The following is a 20,287-nucleotide window of genomic DNA, read 5'->3' on the forward strand; positions in this document are numbered from 1 at the left end:
AGATTTGTACCTAATCACTGTTTCAACAATGCTCAGGCCACAGTTCCCATTGCAATATTTTGTGTGGGTGTTTGCAATTAAAGTAGGAGTAGGGAACCTATGCCCTGCCCAGATATTGCCAGAGCATAGGTCCCATCATTCCTGACCATTGTGGCCAAGCTAGCTGGGGCTGACCAGGGCCATAGTCCATCAACAGCTGGAAAGCCATCAGTTACCCACTCCTGAATTAAAGCCAGTATGTCATGTAAGCATGTGTGATTAGGCCCAGCAATTCCACAAGAATGACCAAAGTTTATGTTTCAGGAGTTACCTAAAGAACTGCCTGCTCCAATATAATATGCCCACTTACTGAGATCAGCCTCAGAGGTCCCACCCCCTGTTAAGATGAGTCGTGATCACAGACAAGGCCTTCTCAGTGGTGGCACCACATGTTGGAACTCTCTTACCAGAGAAGCTCTCCTGGTGTGCTCTTTCTTTTTGGTGCTAGGTGAAAACTACATTTTCCCAGGCCTGATGTGATTCGTCTTTTGTAGGTTTAATTTCGAAGCTACCTTAGTAAAGTGGGCAATAAACTCTGGCGATAAATAAAATACCACCACAAGTGGGGCCTGTTAACAAAATGTTGCTCCTCACTTCATCCCTTACATATATTTGTCAATACCAGGATTTGACCTGAAGGCACATCATACAACAATCTTGCTAAAACCAACCAGGACTGGGTCTGATCAGTGCTTGGATAGGAGACAGGGCTGAGGTACCTTGTAAACTCCGCTTCAGATTCCAAGATGGAAGGAACAAATGAAAGAAGTTACCGTAGTAACAGCTGCTTGCTTGTTTCACAAAGACACGTACACACAGAGATAGCATTTTGTATGTGCAAACTGAATTATATTTATCACTTGTACAGGTGCAAAAAAAGCAGTTTAGTTTGGATAAGCAAACAAGTAGTGCACATTATTTTAGATCTCTCCCCCCCCCCCCCAGTTCTCCCCTGAAACCCTACCCTGTCAAGGATACAACTTTGCAATGTCTTCAAAGTTTCTAAAATATATAAATAAATGCATTTGTGCTTAGAAATGCTGACAGAGGGTCTCGTGTAGTGCAAGGGTCTATTAGATTCTGGAGAGGAAGTTGTAGGACATTGATGGCTATTTTATCACTCCTTCCTGTTGGAAGGTCATGACCCCGGAAGAGAGGAAAATACTGGAATTAAACAACTGGTTGCGCTGATCAATGGGACTGTAGATCCTCCCCCTTTCTGAGCTTCCTTCTATTTGTTCATTGACTGTGATTGTTTTACATAGTTCTGTACTTAAAACAGATTAGTATTCTATTTGTGTTATAAAATGAATACAAAAATTGAAAAATAGTAAAAAATAAAACAATTAGTATTCCATGTTCTGTTTGAACCTGGAAAAGTGATACAGAACTATTTAAAAACTAAATACTCAAGACAGCCCTGGCTGTCCCAAGAACATTCTACTGGGTGAAGAGTTTACATTTATATGTTCCAGTAGTTCAGTTTTCACAAAGCTGGTAAGTCTTCAGGTCTTTTGGACTAACATGCCATCAACCCAACAACTGTTCCTACAGGGTACAATGTATAGGAGCTGCTGGCCCGGGAAAGAAAGAACTTCTGACTGTGCAATGGAATTTTCCCTCTATCTCCTCTTCCTGCTTGAATGCTCCCCCCCAAAAAATATTATCCAAGTTTCCTTAACCCTCAGGAGCAGATTTGAGGATGGCACGGGGAGTGTGCAGGAAGAGAAAGCTCCTTTATGAATGAACCTTGTGCATTGCTTCGTTGGAAACCGCCTCTTCTCCCTAGAGCACAACTTATATCCTGACATCCAAAGCAAAATTTAGAATATAAATCTTTTAAAAATAATAATGAGATTTTGAAGTGGTACCATCAATATTCATCCTTCATTACTGCATATGGGTCAAGTCTAACTGGGATTTGTTTTTAAAATGGTCCTCTCCAACATGAAAAGTAAAACTTGGGAAAATTCAGCCAATGTGAGCATTTTGATGCCTGTAAAAATATACGGGCTTTATTCAAAACAACACAGTCAGCCATGCAACAAAAATCACACCAATCCGTTTAACGGAGATAAACGCTATACCAGAAGTTATCGAATTGCAAACAGTGGGGAGAAAAATTCGGGGGGGGGGAGCGCGGGTATTCTAAATTAAATAATTATGTGACTGTTTAGCATCTGTGAACCTGAGAACTTGTAACTATCACTTGAGGCCTAGGTTAAAATCAGAAAGCGTTTTCTCCATTGATCACAATGATGAATATATATATTCAGCGTACCGGTTCTTGCTCTGGCCTTCTCCGATAGTGTAAGACTTATACAAAGGCTATGGAAAGTTTATAACAACAGCTTTCTGTACAAGTAACAAAATTCACTGTTACTTGTACCAGGATCCAACACAGCCTCTAGAAGGAAATAAGGAATGACCCAAAATGGTGTGCTAAAATGCTAAAAATCTACCACTTACTGGGAACTTAAGCAAGTCCTCACAGGGCAAGCACAAAGCGCTATCCTTTTCCTGCACACGGTAAGAGGTAAAAGGGAGAGCATTTTGCATAAGCAGTCTTTCATTTCTCAAGAGTGGGCTTGGCTTTGCCTTGATCTTCCACTTTCTTGATGGCAGCTTGGATTGCCTCTTGGTCACCAAGGAACTGGTGCGGGCCAAGCGAGCGTAGATCCTCGTCAAGCTCCAGGAGAACTGGGACGCCAGTGGGCAGAGTCACATTGACTATGTCCTCATCAGAGATGCCTGCAGAGGAGGAAACAATGGAATGTTTATATGTGCCTCTTGCGCTCGGTTCATGGGACGCTCTTGGGCCTAAGCTGCCATGACGTGTCATCCTATTTACCAAACTTACCAAATCTGGTGAAGATCAGATAACCTGGAAGAATACTTCATTTCATGCAGAAAGATGAGTAATAGGTTGCCCTTGATTGTTCCCCAGAACAATAGGCAGCTATCATGGGCATCTGGGGTGGGAGAGGCAGTCCCTGCCTCCAGATGAACCATAATCCCCAGATTCAGAGCTTTCTTTAAAAAAAAGTAGGTTATTATTATTATCATCATCATCATCATTATTTCAATTTATATACCACGCTTTTTCAGAAGATCCCATTAAAAACATCATAATAAAAACATATTAAAAATAATGGTGGACAGCCTAATAGTAAAATAATCATCAAAACTAACAGCTCACTTCCCCACACTTTCACAGGCCATAGAATATTTATCCCATAGGCCCTGGGTAAAGGGAAATGTTTTTGCCTGATGCCTAAAAGACATGTAAGGATGGCGCCAGGCGAGCCTTTCTGAGGAGAGCATTCCAGACAGGAATTAGAATAGGGAGTAGTCATCGTGCCCTTTCAAACACAAGCATCCCCATCTTTCCAATACAACACTCCTTTCCTTCGGTAGAGTATTACATCACTGAGCGAGGCACTTCCAAAGGTTTCTCTTGCTAGGATAACAACTTCAGATTTGTTTCAAGAGATGGGGGACGAGGATGGGGCACTTTGGCAGTCCCTGAGGGTCTGTCGGTCTTTACCAGGGGCCAAAGGTTTAGCATGGCAGGTCCTGCGGGAATGTTGCCCGACAGTAAGCCTGACAGGAGTCTTCCCTGTCTTCCTTCAGACATCTTTTGAAACCTGGACAGCTCTGACAGACCTTTTCAACGTGCTCTCTTTTTTAACACCCAGCCTTTGTGGAAGTTACTGCAGTATTTTATTTTATGGTGCACACTGCCTTGCTATGTTTTCTTTCTTAATGAAATATGTAAATAAATAAACTGAAGGGCCTTGGATAACCTAGGACTCTTTCCTGCCTTGCCTTGCCTCCTCAAAAGCGTAAGCCAAACATTGAAAGTCAGTACAGTGGTACCTCAGGTTAAGAACTTAATTCGTTCTGGAGGTCCGTTCTTAACCTGAAACTGTTCTTAACCTGAGGTACCACTTTAGCTAGTGGGGCCTCCCACTGCCGCCGCCGTGCGATTTCTGTTCTCATCCTGAAGCAAAGTTCTTAACCCGAGGTACTATTTCTGGGTTAGCGGAGTCTGTAACCTGAAGCGACTGTACTGGGCAACTTCTATGATGACACGCTGGAGGGACAACATGAAAGTCAACTAAGGCCAGGGTCTGGTTACTTTACACAACTTGTAACACAAGATGGTTGACCTTTTGTGTGACTTGTGCATCCATTTCTCTTTGGGTTGCGGCCCCCGCAAATTTCAGCACACCAAGCTGAGCAGAAGCAATTAAGTCCACATTGCCTGCTTGGATGCAACAGGAAATCATAGAATCATGGAACTGTAGAGTTGGAAGAGACCACATCTGGTCCAACCCCCTGCAATGCAATGATCTTTTGCCCAATGTGGGGCTCAAACGCACGACCCTGAGATTAAGAGTCTTGTGCTCTACCGACTGAGCTACCTGAGAAGCATATGTCTATGTAATGGCACATCTACACTATGCACCATTTACTGGCCCTGGGTTTGGTCTTTTTGGAACATTCTGCCTTTCCCACCCCACCTGCTCCAAATGAAAAAGGTTCTTGGAAGGAAAGCACAAAAATAAGGGGAGGCATCAGCTTTGCAAGCAAGTTCACAGAAGTTACTAGCTCAAAAATTAAGCAACAAACTTTAACTGGTTAATCTCTGCAAGTCTAACTTCCTTCTCACTTGGATTGCTCTTCTCTTTCTCTACCAATTCTTGCACTGAAATCTCCTCCTATAGACTCTGGCCTATCAAAAATTGCTCCCACAACTGGTCCAGAAAGGCCTCTGCTTTATACCATATTTTCTGACAAGCATAGGATGATAAAGATGACTTTGACGAGATTCCTGCATTGCAGGGGGTTGGACTAGGTGAGCCATGAGGTCCTTTCCCGCTCTGCGAGTAGATTCAAATTAGAAGAATGGGGGTGCCGGCGAAGCATCGGGGTGAACTTCCTGACAACAGGTCATGTTTGAGAGTAGTGTAGGCTGCCTCAGAAGCAAGCAAGCAAAGTGAACTGTGCAACTTTTACAACAACCTCCTATTTCTGCAGCATTACCTAATGTCAGATCAGGTATTACAGCCTATAGCTTGGGCAGGGACCGAAGGAGTACATGAGGACATGTCGCTTTGATTTATAGAGGCCTCCAGACTTGGAGCCACCTCTGCTGAAAAGGCCTCGTCCAAGTCTGGCAATGGCCTAGATGCATTAACAACCAACGTCCACCCCCTCAGCCTTCTGAGGAACTGGCTGACACCTGCAGGAATGAGCCCTGCGTGTTTTGTTGGCAATCAATGGGTAGGTTTGATATTGGGAAAGGCTTGATATTGGGAAACCTTGTTCCTGTGAGGTCTGTTTGAATAAGCCATTTCTAAATACGAACGTTTCGTTTTCGTCAGTCGGTCACGGGGAAATATCGCACGCAAAAGGAAAACATGGCATCAGCTCCAGCGGTTGTTTTCGCCATTCATCTACTGCGCTGGAGAGTAGGCAACAGCACAAGGCTGGTAAGGTAAGCAGGGGTGAACATATCTGTGTCATAACCAGGGCTATGGGCGCTTCCTCTCTGAACAGGCCATGAGAGTGGGGCAGAGGGAAAATGCTTCGCTGTCAGAACATCACAAAAGACACACACAACACAACCTCCCGCCGCATAACCTAGGTCCATAGATTTCCTGGGAAGATGGCAAGGGCAAGAATCACTGCAAATAACTCTGCAAACTCGAGAATGCTCTAGAGATTGTCAGCAACGGCCATCTGGCTAGCCAGCTCACAAGGCTAAAGAAGCATATACAGTATTTTGTTTTCTAAAGCAGGGATGAGGAACCGGTGGCACTCCAAAGGCTGTTGGACTCCCACAACCAATAACCCTTGATTGTTGGCCATGCAGACGAAAGCCAATGGAAGTTCTGAAGGCCACAAATTTCCCCATCCCTGATCTACGAACTTATGCACACTACGGACAAAGAGACGCAATAGGCAGTCCTTCCCTTTATGGAACCAGGGAAGGGAGTCCTCCAAGGAAGACGAGAGGTCTCCAACAGAGAATTCTCAGGACGCTTGCTGACCTAGGAGTCTCAAGATTTTTCGAGAGAAGCCACAACAGTTAAAACTGCTATAAAACTAATAGTATAACTGTGCCCTTTTTAATTTGAGAGACAGAGAGTTAGAATTTATTCCTGAACGAATAGCCAAAGAAGACAGGATGGTCCCCAATGTTTATACCACATTTAGAACAAATTAGTGGCACTACATTACCTTCCAAATGTTTCAGCAAAGCGCGCGTGCTGTTCCCGTGAGCAGAAATTAAAACCGTCTTGCCCCTCTTCACCTCCGGAGCTATCCTCTCGTTCCAATAGGGAAGGAGTCTATCAAGCACTTCTTTCAAGCTTTCTGCCCTCGGGAGTTTCTCCAACGGCACGTCGCAGTGCTTATACCTGCGGTCGTTGTAGATTTCGTGGTAGTAAAGGTGGGACTCGGTGATGGGAGGCGGGGTGACGTCATAGCTCCTCCTCCACCTTTTCACCTGCTCCTCGCCGTGGTTCAGCGCCATCTCTGCCCTGTTCAGGCCTATCAGGGCACCGTAGTGCCGCTCGTTCAGCCTCCAGGAGGATTCGGTGGTGACCCACTCCTGCCCCATCTGCTCCAGCACAAGCCAGGCAGTCTGAATAGACCGGCTGAGGAGGGATGTAAACACAAGGTCAAACTCAATGCCAAGAGCTTTGAGGTGCCTGCCACAGTTCTGAGCTTCTTTAATCCCGTCGCTGCTCAGCTTCTGGTCCACCCAGCTGCAGAAGCGGTTCTCTTTGTTCCAGGCCCCTTCGCCGTGCCTCAAGAGAATCAGTTTGTACTTGGCCATTTTGGCTGCAACTTCCTTGGGTTTGCGACAGGAGTAGCATCTAATGATAGACCATCTAATAAAGAGAAGGAACACATAGGTCAAACGCTTTGGGTCACTGTGTTGTGGTGAACTCTGGAGACCCACAGAATCTTGTCAGGAGTTGCCCGATTAGATTTTCAGCAATGAGAGATGAAGGCAGCTCATCCAACATTCTGTAACATGTAGAAGGACGTTGGGCGTTCCCTCCACTGCACTCTCAGTTCAAGCACAGCAATGGCGATTACTGATACGTTCAGCCAGTGCTACATGTAAACTGAAGACTAGTGCTAAAAGCACGATTAGTGGGTGGTTTGCTAGACCGGGTAGCTGGGATGTTGCCTGCTCTTGATGGGGTTACACTCCCTCTGAAGGAGAGGGTATGCAAAGAGAACAACAACTACCAGACTTAGAAGACATCTGAAGGCAGCCCTATTTAGGGAAGCTTTTAATAATAACAAATAATAATAATATTTTTTTTTATTTATACCCCGCCCTTCCCGGTTTAAAAACCGGGCTCAGGGCGGCTAACAGCAAATATAAAACATTGATTAAAGATGCAACTTAAAAACAGCATAAAATACAACATAAATGCAGCATCAATATCAATAAAATTCAAAAAATCAGGGGTCATTTTTTTTTGGGGGGGGGAACCCCCAATCAGTAAACATCAAATGACCAACAAGGCTAACTGGCCAAGTTGGTCCTACTAGGGCCAGCAAGGAGACCAGGGAAGAATTTAAATGTGAGGTCCCAGAAAAGGTTTCTTCATAGAAAAGGAAAGGGAAAAGGGAACAGAGGATCAGGCTAATTCAAATTGAAGGCCAGGCGGGAGGCCCTGCGGAAGGAGATCAAGTCCTGCAGGGACATAGTCTCGCGGGACAGAGCATTCCACTAGGTAGGAACCGTTAATGTTTGATGGACTATTGTATTTTAATATTTTGTTGGAAGCCGCCCAGGGTGGCTAGGGAAACCCAGCCAGATGGGCAGGGTATAAATAATATATTGTTGTTGTTGTTGTTGTTGTTGTTGTTGTTGGTACTTCTGGGTCCTTTGCTTCTGCAGAGTGCCTCCCACCAGCTTCAGCTGGTGGCCCAGTTGTGCCCCTATGTGGACAGGGTTAGCCTGACCACTGTTGTCTATGCTTTGGTAACCTCTAGGTTTGATTACTGCAATGTGTCATATGTAGGGCTGCCTCTGAAGATGGTTCAGAAACTTCAGCTGTGTTTGGGGGAGGGGCTTATTGGTTTTTTAGTGCTGTCCAGATGTTTTGGTCTACAACTCCCCTCAGCCCAAAACCGAGGGCACCAGGTTGGGGAAGGCTGTTCCACCCAATCAGCGACAACATGCTCAATGTGCCTGTTGCAGAAGACGACCCAGGATGACACAATTAAAGTTCCTTGCGGCCAAACAATACCTGCAACACACACCCAATGAAACCCGGCCCTCAAATTGGCAAATGCAGGATTGCGTATTGAAACCAGCAATGTGCATCTCCTGATCTATCAAATTCCTTCTCCTGCACATATGAAATTCTGATCACCTTATCTGCTTTCCAGTCAATCCTCCCACGCCCTGTAATTTCTATTTACCCCTGGTAATCCACAATCTAATACGAACATATCAATTACATTTTGTAATCCATTGCTATATCCTTATACAACCTACCTAGATTCTCTTCCGGTTCCACACACACACAAAAAGTGTATTCAAGCAAACACAGCTATCTATATTGCTTTTGAATAAGATCCCTACCTCCGTGCCCTCAAATCCATCATGTGCCTCTAGCTCAATTCAGGACATTATATAAATCTCAAAGGCTACAGTATTAAACATGCCTAATCATTTGTTGATGGCACCCATCTGTCTTGAGAGGCAATGGAGTGTGCCTCTGGGGGTGAAGTCAAACCACTGTGTTTGCAGCACCAAAGTGACCTGCCTGGGGGGCAAGCCTGGGCAGCCTGGGCTGGTGAGGTCCAAAGGAAAGCAGAGCAATATGTCTGGCACCAGCTGGGCTGCAGGAGTTGCTGGAAGGAGGCTTACAAAGTGCAATCCAAACATCTTTGGGACTCCACTTCAGATTTGCGTAGGGTTTACTCCTTAGCCTTTCCTTCTGCCAAAGATATCCCGCAAGGCAGCAGACATGTCTGGATTCAATTCAGACATAGCAGGGACCTGGCCTCTGCCATTATGGCGCACAGAAGCTATCACGGGATACAACAGCACAGCAGAAGTGGCACCTAGTTGTCTGGGAACAGTGAGATAACATACAAGGTCTGTGTGATATGGGGAAACAAAGCCAGTTCCAAGATTCAAAAATGTAGAGGCAGTGCCATATTTTCATCTCACAGTAGCCATTTTTCAAGTGTTCAAAAAGAACATCTGAGGTTCAACCTGTGGAGGAGGTTTGTGTGGTGTATGTGTGCGCACACCTGCTCCCGCACTGAGCAGGAAGGTCTGAACGGAGCTCTGAAGCACATACAACTGAACAGGTGGCGATCTTGCAAGAAGCAACCCTATGGAGCAACCTCTCCTGGTGCGTTTGGACTGTCCATGCTCCCATCTCCCTCCTAAGTTTGAGACCTCATCTCTTCTTTTTAAATGCCTGGAGAGGGCTCAATACTTTGACTAGAACATACCCATATTAGGATATCCCTAATACAGTGGGTATTTCTAACAAAGCTGGTTTATTGCTGGGGGAAGTGGGACGCAGGTGGCGCTGTGGGTTAAACCACAGAGCCTAGGACTTGCCGATCAGAAGGTCGACAGTTCGAATCCCTGCAACGGGGTGAGCTCCCGTTGCTCGGTCCCTGCTCCTGCCAACCTAGCAGTTCGAAAGCACATCAAAGTGCAAGTAGATAAATAGGTACCGCTCTGGTGGGAAGGTAAGCGGCGTTTCCGTGCGCTGCTCTGGTTCGCCAGAAGCGGCTTAGTCATGCTGGCTACATGACCCGGAAGCTGTACGCCGGCTCCCTCAGCCTATAAAGCAAGATGAGCGCCGCAACCCCAGAGTCATCCGCGACTGGACCTAAAGGTCAGGGGTCCCTTTACCTTTACCTATTGCTGGGGAAAGGTCCAGGGGTCAGTGGGTGTGACCCTCTTTCTCCATATCTCAAAAATACAGCTATTAAGCAAGGACATTTTTTTGTGCTTGTTCTTCTGCTGCTTTGAGACTCATTAGCACCTCCGCAGGACTCCACCATTTCCAAATAAACTAGCTTAATTCCCAATAAATCAGCTTAATTCATATACCAATAAGTCATTGGGTTAGTGCAGGTTTTAATAAATCACACTTCTTCAGCTTCAGCTTTCACTGATTACAGTTTCTTCATAATAGACCTTCTGACTGCACCACTGGAATTGTAACACTGAAGAAGCATTCGAATAACAGGACTGCTCAAACCTAATGGAAATTCAAACCCAAAAGAAGCAGGGTGCCACATCCACTGGTGCTAGCAATCAAAATGGAGCTGGTGCATGATCTAGACACTGACCTGGTTTGCACATAACGCTACACCATCACTGGTCCAGCCTAACTACAGGTTCGTTTGAATATGTGAACCCAGTTCAATGGGCTGACCTAGTTTATTTTCTGCCAATAACCCATGATGCTAATCTATGTTTATTGTTGGCTTACAAACCATAACTCTATTTAAGTGTGGTATGACATTATGCCCAAATCCAACCAAATTGCTTTATCATGGCTTGCTCATCCAACCCATCCCAGACACCTGCCAAGCTACAAAGGCAGGAGACAAGAGCACATAAAAAAAATCATGCAACATCTTTAAAACAAGATAAAGATAAAAACAATTTGAACTCACCTTATCCATTGCAAATGCATTCATCCTACACAAATATGAGGCAAAAGACTTTATAGGTAGGCTGCAATATTAAAAGAGAAAAAGAAAACACCATGAAAGCTACTGAAGTTAGGGTCGGGGTCAGGGGGGAAGAATCAAATATTAGTATTCCCAGAGGTGGTAAAACTATGTCTGAGCTATGAGTTCAGATGAGTGAATACTCCTCCATACACAACAAAACCAAAATTACAGGAATCCTTGAACTCTGGCACCTGGCATGTTAGGGAGAAGCATTCTAACCACAACTTTCCCAACATGAGACTAGAGTCATAAAGTTGGGGCTAGAAAATATCTACTTGCTACTGCATAAAAATAATAAGTATAGATAACTGTATTGTTTTCTGAGAAACTTCAGGCAACTGAACTCTGAAGTTCAAACTTTGCTTAAAGCCCAAGTCCTGTTTGCTGTTCGATTTCCAGTTTTCATACCCAAACAGCATGGAGATGGGAGAAAGGCCTGTTACATAATCAGTTCCTCCTGCTGGGCCAACGCTAGGTTTCAGCTGTCTGCAAAAATTACAGCGCTCTCTGTGACATGTGGTTCCCAGTGAAGCCAAGCTGCAGGGCCGCCACAATTTCTCCAGAGTGCAAAGCAAACCAAGTCTGTCCACTGCTGAACAGGCTTCCCATTAAGAGCCATCTGAGTTGCGTCAAAATGAGATTTGCGTGTATATTGTCATTGGCTTAAGGTTTCAGTCCATTTATTCCCAAATTAAGCAGCACTTCTGGGCTCTGAAGACTACTGGTTGGTTTTAACAGAAGTGGTGAGGCATGCAGTCTAATATTTTCTATAAACCAGAAATGGGGTATTTCTTCCTGGTCTGACTTAATCCACCACCACCATCTGCACAATGGGGAGTGGGTGGAATCACTGGGATGTAGCTACACATTCAGACACGGATTTTGGAGATCTGAGAATAGGATCTTCCAACTCTTCCCTTTAGATCAAGGCAGCTAGGTGTGGGATTGGAGTGGAAAGAGTTTTTAAACCTTCCTCATACACACACTATTTCCACAATTTAAATCACCTCCCCCCTCCCTGCTACAGTGGTACCTCGGGTTAAGTACTTAATTCGTACTTAATTCCGGAGGTCTGTTCTTATCCTGAAACTGTTCTTAAACTGAAGCACCACTTTAGCTAATGGGGCCTCCTGCTGCCGCAGCGCGGCCGAAGCCCGATTTCTGTTCTTAACCTGAAGCATTATTTCTGGGTTAGCTGAGTGTGTAACCTGAAGCGTATGTAACCTGAAACGTATGTAACCCGAGGTACCACTGTATTTGCCTTCCCAAAAAATATTTATCAGTATCCACAGGGTCCCTGTATGATATTACTTGTATTTGCAGGACAAATAGCAGCTTTTGGTGAGGGCATTTATGCTGCAATGCTATGCCCATTTAGCTGGGAACAAGCCCCATTAATCTTAGTGATTCTTATTTCTTAGTAAACGTGAATAGGATTGCACTTGCAATCTGGTAAATGGAGCAGGGGAAAGAGATGACAAACACACACAGCTACATGGCAATGTGGACGGAGGCATCCAGCAATGTTAACACGCAAACACTCATCTTGCTGTTGATTTCTGCTTATGTTCTGTGAGCCAAGCTACCACTTGCTTACTTGCAGTCACTGGATATCAACTTGGTCAAATGGTCAGTGTTTCTCAAACTTGGGTCGCCAGCTGTTGTTGGACTACAACTCCCATCATCCCTAGGTAGCAGGACCAGTGGTCAGGGATTATGGGACCTGTAGTCCAGCAACAGCTGGAGACCCAAGTTTGAAAAACACTCAGATGAATGATACAGAAAGCAACAGAATGGTCACCTGTACGCTATCACTCTTTCTGCCATGAACTCCCAGAGGAGGGATCCAAACGCCTTCAGCTGACTAAGTGCCTCACAGTGATATTAATAGAAGTCATACCTGCCAAGTTCCTCTACAAGGTTAACCTTTAACATGACAGGTCCCTATAGCTTCCATTTTCATTTCCCCTCTCAAGTTCAAGTAAACACAGATTTCTTTGGAGAAGCTCTTTAGGCTCCTAATTCTGCTACAGTTGTCCTGCTTCTGTGCCTTTATGCAGAAATTGAGCAGTTAAAGAGCTTTTCTCAATATATATATATATTTCTGTAAAGCTTTATCTGCTGTAAAATGGGCACAAGGTTAGGGCTACAGACAGATAACTCTACCTCTCACATGCTCAGTCTCAGAATAAGGTCTGTCACCATATTTCTAGCATGGAACTTGTGCCTTTAGAATAAAAACAGTGAGTGATGTTTCAAGAATCACCACATCTCTACATCGATAAAGCAAAAATCTGATATTGAATTCCTACTTTCTCTGCAGCTGTTCAAGGGAAAAGAAGGTGGAAATCCTAAAGAGAAGCTTTCAAAGTGCTGCAGAAACAACCCAGTACTACTGTAGTTATCTAACTGTCTAGTGAGGGCAGAAAACATGAACTAATTGGTTCTGTTAAAATGCAGCACACACAGGCGAGAATGTTCTTTTTGTTACCACTGTCATCTGATCTGTCCTAGAGGTTAAAAGAGAACATCCCAGTGTTCCCATGAGGTTCCTGGAGAACAAAACACAGGGGCAATCCAGGATAAACCGTTTCTGCAAAGAACATCAGTGTACAAACAAGACAGGCTTCTTCACTATTACAAATATATGGGCAGGATGGTTTGGAAGGGGCTTGGAGGTGATGCACATGCAGTCATCATCTGTTGGCATTTTTGAACCAAATGTTGCTCTCTATTCCTTTTCCCAACCCAGGTCCAAAGGAGAACAGCACTCCAGTACTTTTAACAGTTGTGTTAACCTGCCCTTCCTCCAAATAGCTCAGGGTAGCAGACACTGAATCCCTCATTTTATCCTTCCAATAACCCCATGTGGTAAACCAGGCAAAAAGGGAATAACTGGTTATGAGTGACCAATAATTTAATGGTCTTCCCAGCCCTGGTCTAACACTCTAACCATTGGCCCCTGCCTTAGACAGGGGTCCTGCACCTTTTATGGTGTAGGAAAGAGAATTTAAGCACTCTGCATGACAAAATTATCTCTCCTACAGAGCTATAAAATGTTCAGGCCTCTTCCATCTGGCAGCCCCACACTCAGTCCAGCCCCCGTGCTGCATACTGACCTACATAACAGGTGGGATTACCAGCCAAAAGGGGTCAAATGCCTGTCCTACTCTTGAGCCTTTAAAGCATAAACAACAGTTTGATCAAAGGCAATCTGCAGGAAGAAGCCAGAACGATCACCTAATTGCAATACTCTAATTGTTTGTGAATCCAGCTGCTGTTAACACGCACAAAAGCAAAGCCTGGTAAAGGAGTATTTACAAGGTGTTGGCTGATATTACTCAGATAGCATAGCTTTGAACATTTTCTTTTTAAAAAAATCTATTTTAAAATACCTTCTCCAATTTTTGTGCTTTTGCACACACAAAAATGTTCTTCACAACTTCCAACTATATTGACACCAGTTTCTACGGCTGAACCAAAAACAGCACAACATGTGCACTTAAAAATACATCACTGGATACAGAGATCCAACGCGGAGTCAGATCACAAGCAGAAACAACCTATAAATCCCCCTGACACCAGCACCTTGTACGGCTGCAAGTCAGTGCAATTCTGTACAGATAGTCCTGGGCTAGATTAGACCTATGGCCTGGCTCAGTGCAAAGCAGCTTCCTATGGTCATAGAATCATGGAGCTGGAAGGGACCCTTGAGGGTCATCTAGCGGACCCCATCCCACCCCACCCCCACCCCGCAATGCAAGAATCTCATCCATGACAATGGTCACTGGACTAAAGACCAAATCTCCAAAATCTAGCTCCAAACACCATCCTTTCTAAGCCTCAGACTGTGTTTCTCCAACTTGGGTACCCAGCTGTTGATGGACTACAACTCCCATCACACACAAAAACCCCCGACCACTGGTGCCACTAGCTAGGGATAATGGGAGTTTGAGAAATACTCAGGGGAAGAGGCAAGGCGAACAGAATAATAATAATAATAACAATAATAATAATTTATTTATACCCTGCCCTCCCCAGCCAAGACCGGGCTCAGGGCGGCTAACAACAATAGTTAATAATAGTTAACCACAACAACAACAACAACAATAATGATAATAATAATAATAGTTAATAATAGTTAACAACAACAAGAATAGCAACATCCAAGCCCAAGACTAAAATTAAAAGGGTGCATAGCAAAACAAGCCTAAACTGCCGCCATGCACCATTAAAATATTCTCCATTATATTATTGGGTGAAATCCCCATGCGAATATTGAAAATTGCTCTGACCACCCGTTACCTCGGCACAAGAGAAAGCCAGAGCGCCGAAAGCAAAGGCAGCCCCCGTGCAAATGCTGCTGATGCAGCTGCGGCCGCAGACAGTTGCTAACAGCTCCAGGCTGGGTCCTGCTGGTGGGAGGGGCGAGAACTTCACCAGCCCCCTCGGATCCTCTCCATCCGATTGGAGCTTTGGGTTGCCGCTCACAGATAGGAAGCGGAGCGGCCGCCTGTCAGGAAGAGCTCCGCGATGACGACAGCGGAGAGGGAGGCCGTGGACTACGTGACCGGGAACGACTCGCGCGGCATCAACTCCCAGGTGCCGCCACGGGAGGAAAGAGGGGCTGGATTGGGCAGAGCGATGATCGACGTGGTTCCAAGCCAATAAGCAGCTGGTTCGCCGGTTGTGGGCCGTCTTTGGAGCGTTGCGTTGGTGGCATAGTTGGGACGCTAGTGTAGGTTCCTTTGTTGCAGTTCTGCACGTGCAAGCGCGCCTCTGCGCATGCGTACTGTAAACCCTGCTGGGTTCATTGGAACTTTCTTTCTCTGTTAGATGGCTTTATAATTGAGGCCCGTAAGCAAAGAAGATACTGAGCGTTTGGATGGACACTATGGAGGGCGGGGTCAGTGTTCCAGCTCTTCTGTAGTCAGGCCTGCTCATAGCAGAGCCATCGGGATGGAAATCGGAAACCAGAGTTCACAATTTTGGATCTCAATGCTAATAATAATTTTATTATTTGTACCCCGCCCATCAGACTGGGTTGCCCCAGCCGGGTTGTCTTTGATAACTGCAAATTCAGGTGAATACAAAGAGCCATCACAAATGAATATTTTTGCCACTTCAAATGTCATTCTTTTCTTTCAGAGTAGTTCAAATATGTGCGATCACGTTATGTACATAAGCACGTACACGTGCTCAAGGCTGTCGAAGCAGTCTCAACTACTTTTTGACAAAAACAACAATGAATCCTGGGGCAGTTTAAACCCGAACAACTTCATGTAGGGGGGAAATGCACAACTTTTCCTCTATATTTTATTACCGTTATTCATTCTCGGTAAAGAAAAAGTCGGTTGTGGTAAGATGTGGTTCTTCAATACATCTGCTGAACATGCTGCTACAGGATATAATGCACTGTTTCCCATTTCAGCCACTAGAGGTCCGTTTTTCATTAATTTAAGGAAGTAATAAACAAAAGCAAAAGATTTCCCTATCTACTGTAATCATCTCTGTTTACTATGGAGTTTGTGTGTTTATCTATCCCTGATAAATAACGGGCCCTGCTTCTACCTATTCTGCCTTTTGCAGATATTCTGAATGTGGCTTTTAACATTTCTGTCATTATTTTCACAGGTGTGCTAGTGAAACTAATTCTTATGAGACACAGCCCATCCTTCACATCTCCAGAAGTTACATCTGGTGATATTTTATCTAATAAGGTCTAGATTACATACACATATAGTGTTCAGATAAGGGGAGGAGGTTGCACCAATGCACCTGTTGACCCCTCACCATCCACCTGTTACATGTGCATCACTCCAACTGACCAAATCAGGACATGCATAGAACAACTCCCTTCTCACTCATAGCAAATGTGTGGATGCTGGGGTGGGGTGGCTGTAGAATTAGGCTGCTGTACCTCCACCTCCCCTTACACATTTATTGAATACATTGCTGGGGAGGGTTCAGCTTTCTTGCACACACATATGTAAATGCATAGGCATGAATATTAATATCAGGCACAACGACATGCAATTTTGAGCATGCCACTTCATTTTTTTAAAAAAATTATGTTAATATATTATGGGTCAATTATATATGGTTCAATTATATATATGTATGTAGATCTTTCATTATAAAACAAAAACAAATCCCCACTTGCTTTTAAACCAGAGCAGGATAGGCTATTCCAGGGTAAATGAACGCCACAGGCAAATAATAACCTCCAGCAATGTGCAATGGAGTGCAGGTAGAGATCTGTGGTAGAGAATAGGAATGTTGCAGAAATGTGTCCCTGTTTGCACCTGCGAAATGATGGCAAGTATATTCATATTTAAACTATATCGGCGGACGACGACGACGACTTAGTGAGAGTTCTGAAAACTTTTGTCAACATAACCTGACCCTGCATGAGAGACAGGGCTATACAGTGGTGCCCCGCAAGACGAATGCCTCGCAAGACGGAAAACTCGCTAGACGAAAGAGTTTTCCGTTTTGGAGGTGCTTCGCAAAACGAATTTCCTATGGGCTTGCTTCGCAAGACGACAATGCCTTGCGAGTTCCTGAGGGTTTTTTTTCCTTTCCCCCCCTTTTTCTAATCCGCTAAGCCGCTTATCAGCTGATCCGATCAGCAGATAAGCCGCTAAAAGCCGCTAATAGCGCTAATCTGCTAATCCGTCAATGGGCTTGCTTCGCAAGACGAAAAAAACGCTAGACGAAGAGAATCACAGAACGGATTCTTTTCGTCTTGCGAGGCACCACTGTATAGCTCAGTGCATACAGAAGGTCTCATGTTCTATCTCTGGCCTCTGCAAGTAGGCCTGGGACAGTCTCCTGTCAAATCCTAGAAAGCAGCTGCCAATCAGTGTAATCAATAATGAGCTAGATGGACCATTGGTCTGGCTGGCAGCTTCCTATGCTGCTGTGAGGGTGAAAAACTGCATATGATGAAATTCCTCCCACCTTTTGTTTCCTTAATGGCACTCTGGCAATATTGGGACACTGTGAAAAGTTTTGTTTGCTTGCAAAACTGCCATTTGGTCTCTTCTTCCCAGGAACTGACCGTTGTCTGGAACTGCTTGTATTCTGCTCCATGATGCTTGGGGAAGAGAAAGAAGTTTGGTGCTTCTGAGTGTTCAGAGAGCTATACAGAAATTAATAATCAGGCCTGCAAGCTTAGTATTATGTTTCCAGAGTGCAGATGCAGAGCTGAGGAGAAGAAAATAATGGCTTCTTTTAAGCCATAGTAAGTTCATGCCTCAGGTTTCCTGCTTGTTATGAACAAAATGGGGCTGCAGTTGTCATTATCCGTCCATCTTGAGAGACAATGGAGTGCTCCTCTGGGGGTGAAGTAAAACTGCTGCATTAGCAGTGCTGAAGTGACCTCCCCAGGGTGAAAGCCTGGGCACTGTGTATGGAGGTGCTGGGCTGCCTAGACAACAAGCCTTGTTGAAGTGGTCCAAAGGAAAGCAGAGCAATACGTTTTGGCACCAGCTTGGTTTCAGGAGCTGCCAGAAGGAATCATAAAAGGCGCCGTCCAATTGTCTTAGGAACTGCACTCCGGATTTGTGCAGGGTTTACTCCTTAGCCTTATCTTCTCCCATAAGGCAGCAGAGGTTTAGGATCAGAGCTTTCCTTCTCCTAGATAGGCTACCTTCCCAGGTTGGCAAGCCCCGTCTGCCCCTCACCTCCCTCTACAGTACGTGCAGAAACCACCTTCTTGACCACTGGACCCACTATTGGTCTCGTCTGCTCAATCTGCCGGAGCCTGTCTTGGCATGCAAGGGAAGTCCCTAACTCACCGAGGGTTTGAGACCCATCGGCTACCTTCACCTGGTTTAGCCCGCCAAAACCGTTCCCTGGGTGTGGCTGCTGTTGTGTGCTGACAATTTCTAGGAGCCACAAGTGAAAGCTGAGTGCAGAGTGGGGACCAAAGATGGACAAACAGAAGACACAAGATTTACCCACACTGGAAGAATGGCAGATGAAGGTGATGGATTACATGGAACTGGCAGAAATGACCGGCAGAATCCGAGATCAGGGAGAAGAGGTGGTGGAAGAAGACTGGAAGAAATTTAAAGACTACTTGCAGAAATACTGTAAAATTAATGAATGTTAAAGGGATGTTGGATTGAAAATAAACGGTATTGGTAAAAAGATTAACAAGAATATGTAAATATGGATTGACAATGATTGGAAATATATAGTTATAATAGGTTAAGATATTAAGTGAAGATAAATGATAGAGGGTAAGGAATTGCTGAATTAATTATGTGAACTGGAATACAAAAAAGGGGTGTGTGAGGAGGTCAGGAAACAAGTAAATGAAATATAAGATATGAAAACATGCACTTTTTCTAACTTTTCTCTTTTTTTACTTTTTATCTATTTTGTCTTTGTATTTTTGTATTTTTTTTCTTTTATTATTGTTACTTTTTTCTATTTCCTATTTTTAATTTTGTAATTTTATATGGTCTGTAAAATTTAATAAATATCATTTAAAAAAAAACCAAAGGTGGACAAACAACCCCAGAAGGAGCAGGATGTGTCCCCTCATCAGAGGTACTACCCCTCCACTAAGAACCCATACAGCCTCATGATTTTCCTGGCTGCAGTGTGAGCCAGGAAAAATCATGAGGTATCATAAATAAAATTCTGAATAAGATTTGGTACATAGGATTTAGCTGGTGAAGATCAAAAAGAAAGCTTGTGATCTCCCATGAGGCCATTGAGCAGAGCAGAATTTCCCCTTGAGGTTAAAATCAATTTTGAGCTTGTTCTTTAACTGCCTTGGCTAGATAATGGAAGGACCTTGGGATTATTTACGAACAAGTAGGAATACATTTCATGGTTTAAAAATGGAGGGTGGGGCTTGCAGTTTAAATGCATGCCCTCCAAAGCCAGTTTGTCATGGCCAACAGATTTGGGGTGGAACTAGATAGTGAACTTTAAAAAAAACAGCCTTGTTGTGTGTCAAGGTGATGATGCGCCATGGACACAGACAGCTCACATGGGTAGGCAAACTAAGGCTCAGGGGCCGGATCTGGCCCAATCGCCTTCTAAATCCGGCCTGCGGACGGTCTGGGAATCAGCATGTTTTTACATGAGCAGAATGTGCCCTTTTATTTAAAATACATCTCTGGGTTATTTGTGGGGCATAGGAATTTGTTCATTCCCCCCCCCCCCAGTATATAGTCCAGCCCCCCGCAAGGTCTGAGGGACAGTGGACCGGCCACCTGCTGAAAAAGTTTGCTGACCCCTTTCTTTGCACAGGGAATGAAAGGGTACCAGGATGAAAGGCCACCCACCCCACACACTGGGTTTTCCTTTGAGAGGGAATATAAGGACAAATAACCAGGCCAAAAATGAAGGTTCAAAGCTTTATTGCCTAAAAATATTTAAAACCTGGAATGGAAAAGAGGAAAATAGCAGTTGGAGTGAAGATACTTCCCTACCTAGCAGACTAACCCTACATTCATACCTACGGAGAATGGAG

General features: G+C 44.5%; 1 protein-coding gene and 1 long non-coding RNA gene across 2 annotated transcripts; both read right to left on the minus strand.

Moving 5' to 3' along the window:
• Positions 1 to 866: 866 nt before the first annotated feature.
• On the minus strand, positions 867 to 15,297 carry BPGM (bisphosphoglycerate mutase). Its single transcript, XM_083461581.1, has 4 exons — positions 15,097 to 15,297; positions 10,732 to 10,792; positions 6,289 to 6,944; positions 867 to 2,790 (listed from the first exon to the last, which is right to left on the minus strand). Exons 2-4 carry the CDS (start codon positions 10,749 to 10,751, stop codon positions 2,609 to 2,611), a joined length of 858 nt encoding a protein of 285 aa, XP_083317707.1. The 5' UTR covers positions 10,752 to 10,792; positions 15,097 to 15,297; the 3' UTR covers positions 867 to 2,608.
• Positions 3,320 to 4,217, minus strand: LOC310687100. Its single transcript, XR_014516219.1, has 2 exons — positions 4,121 to 4,217; positions 3,320 to 3,918 (listed from the first exon to the last, which is right to left on the minus strand). It is a non-coding gene; the product is annotated as an uncharacterized lncRNA (long non-coding RNA).
• Positions 15,298 to 20,287: the final 4,990 nt, after the last annotated feature.

The sequence above is a fragment of the Podarcis liolepis genome (genome assembly GCF_965112155.1).
Source record: "Podarcis liolepis genome assembly, chromosome: 10".
Classification (NCBI taxonomy): Eukaryota; Metazoa; Chordata; class Lepidosauria; order Squamata; family Lacertidae; genus Podarcis; species Podarcis liolepis.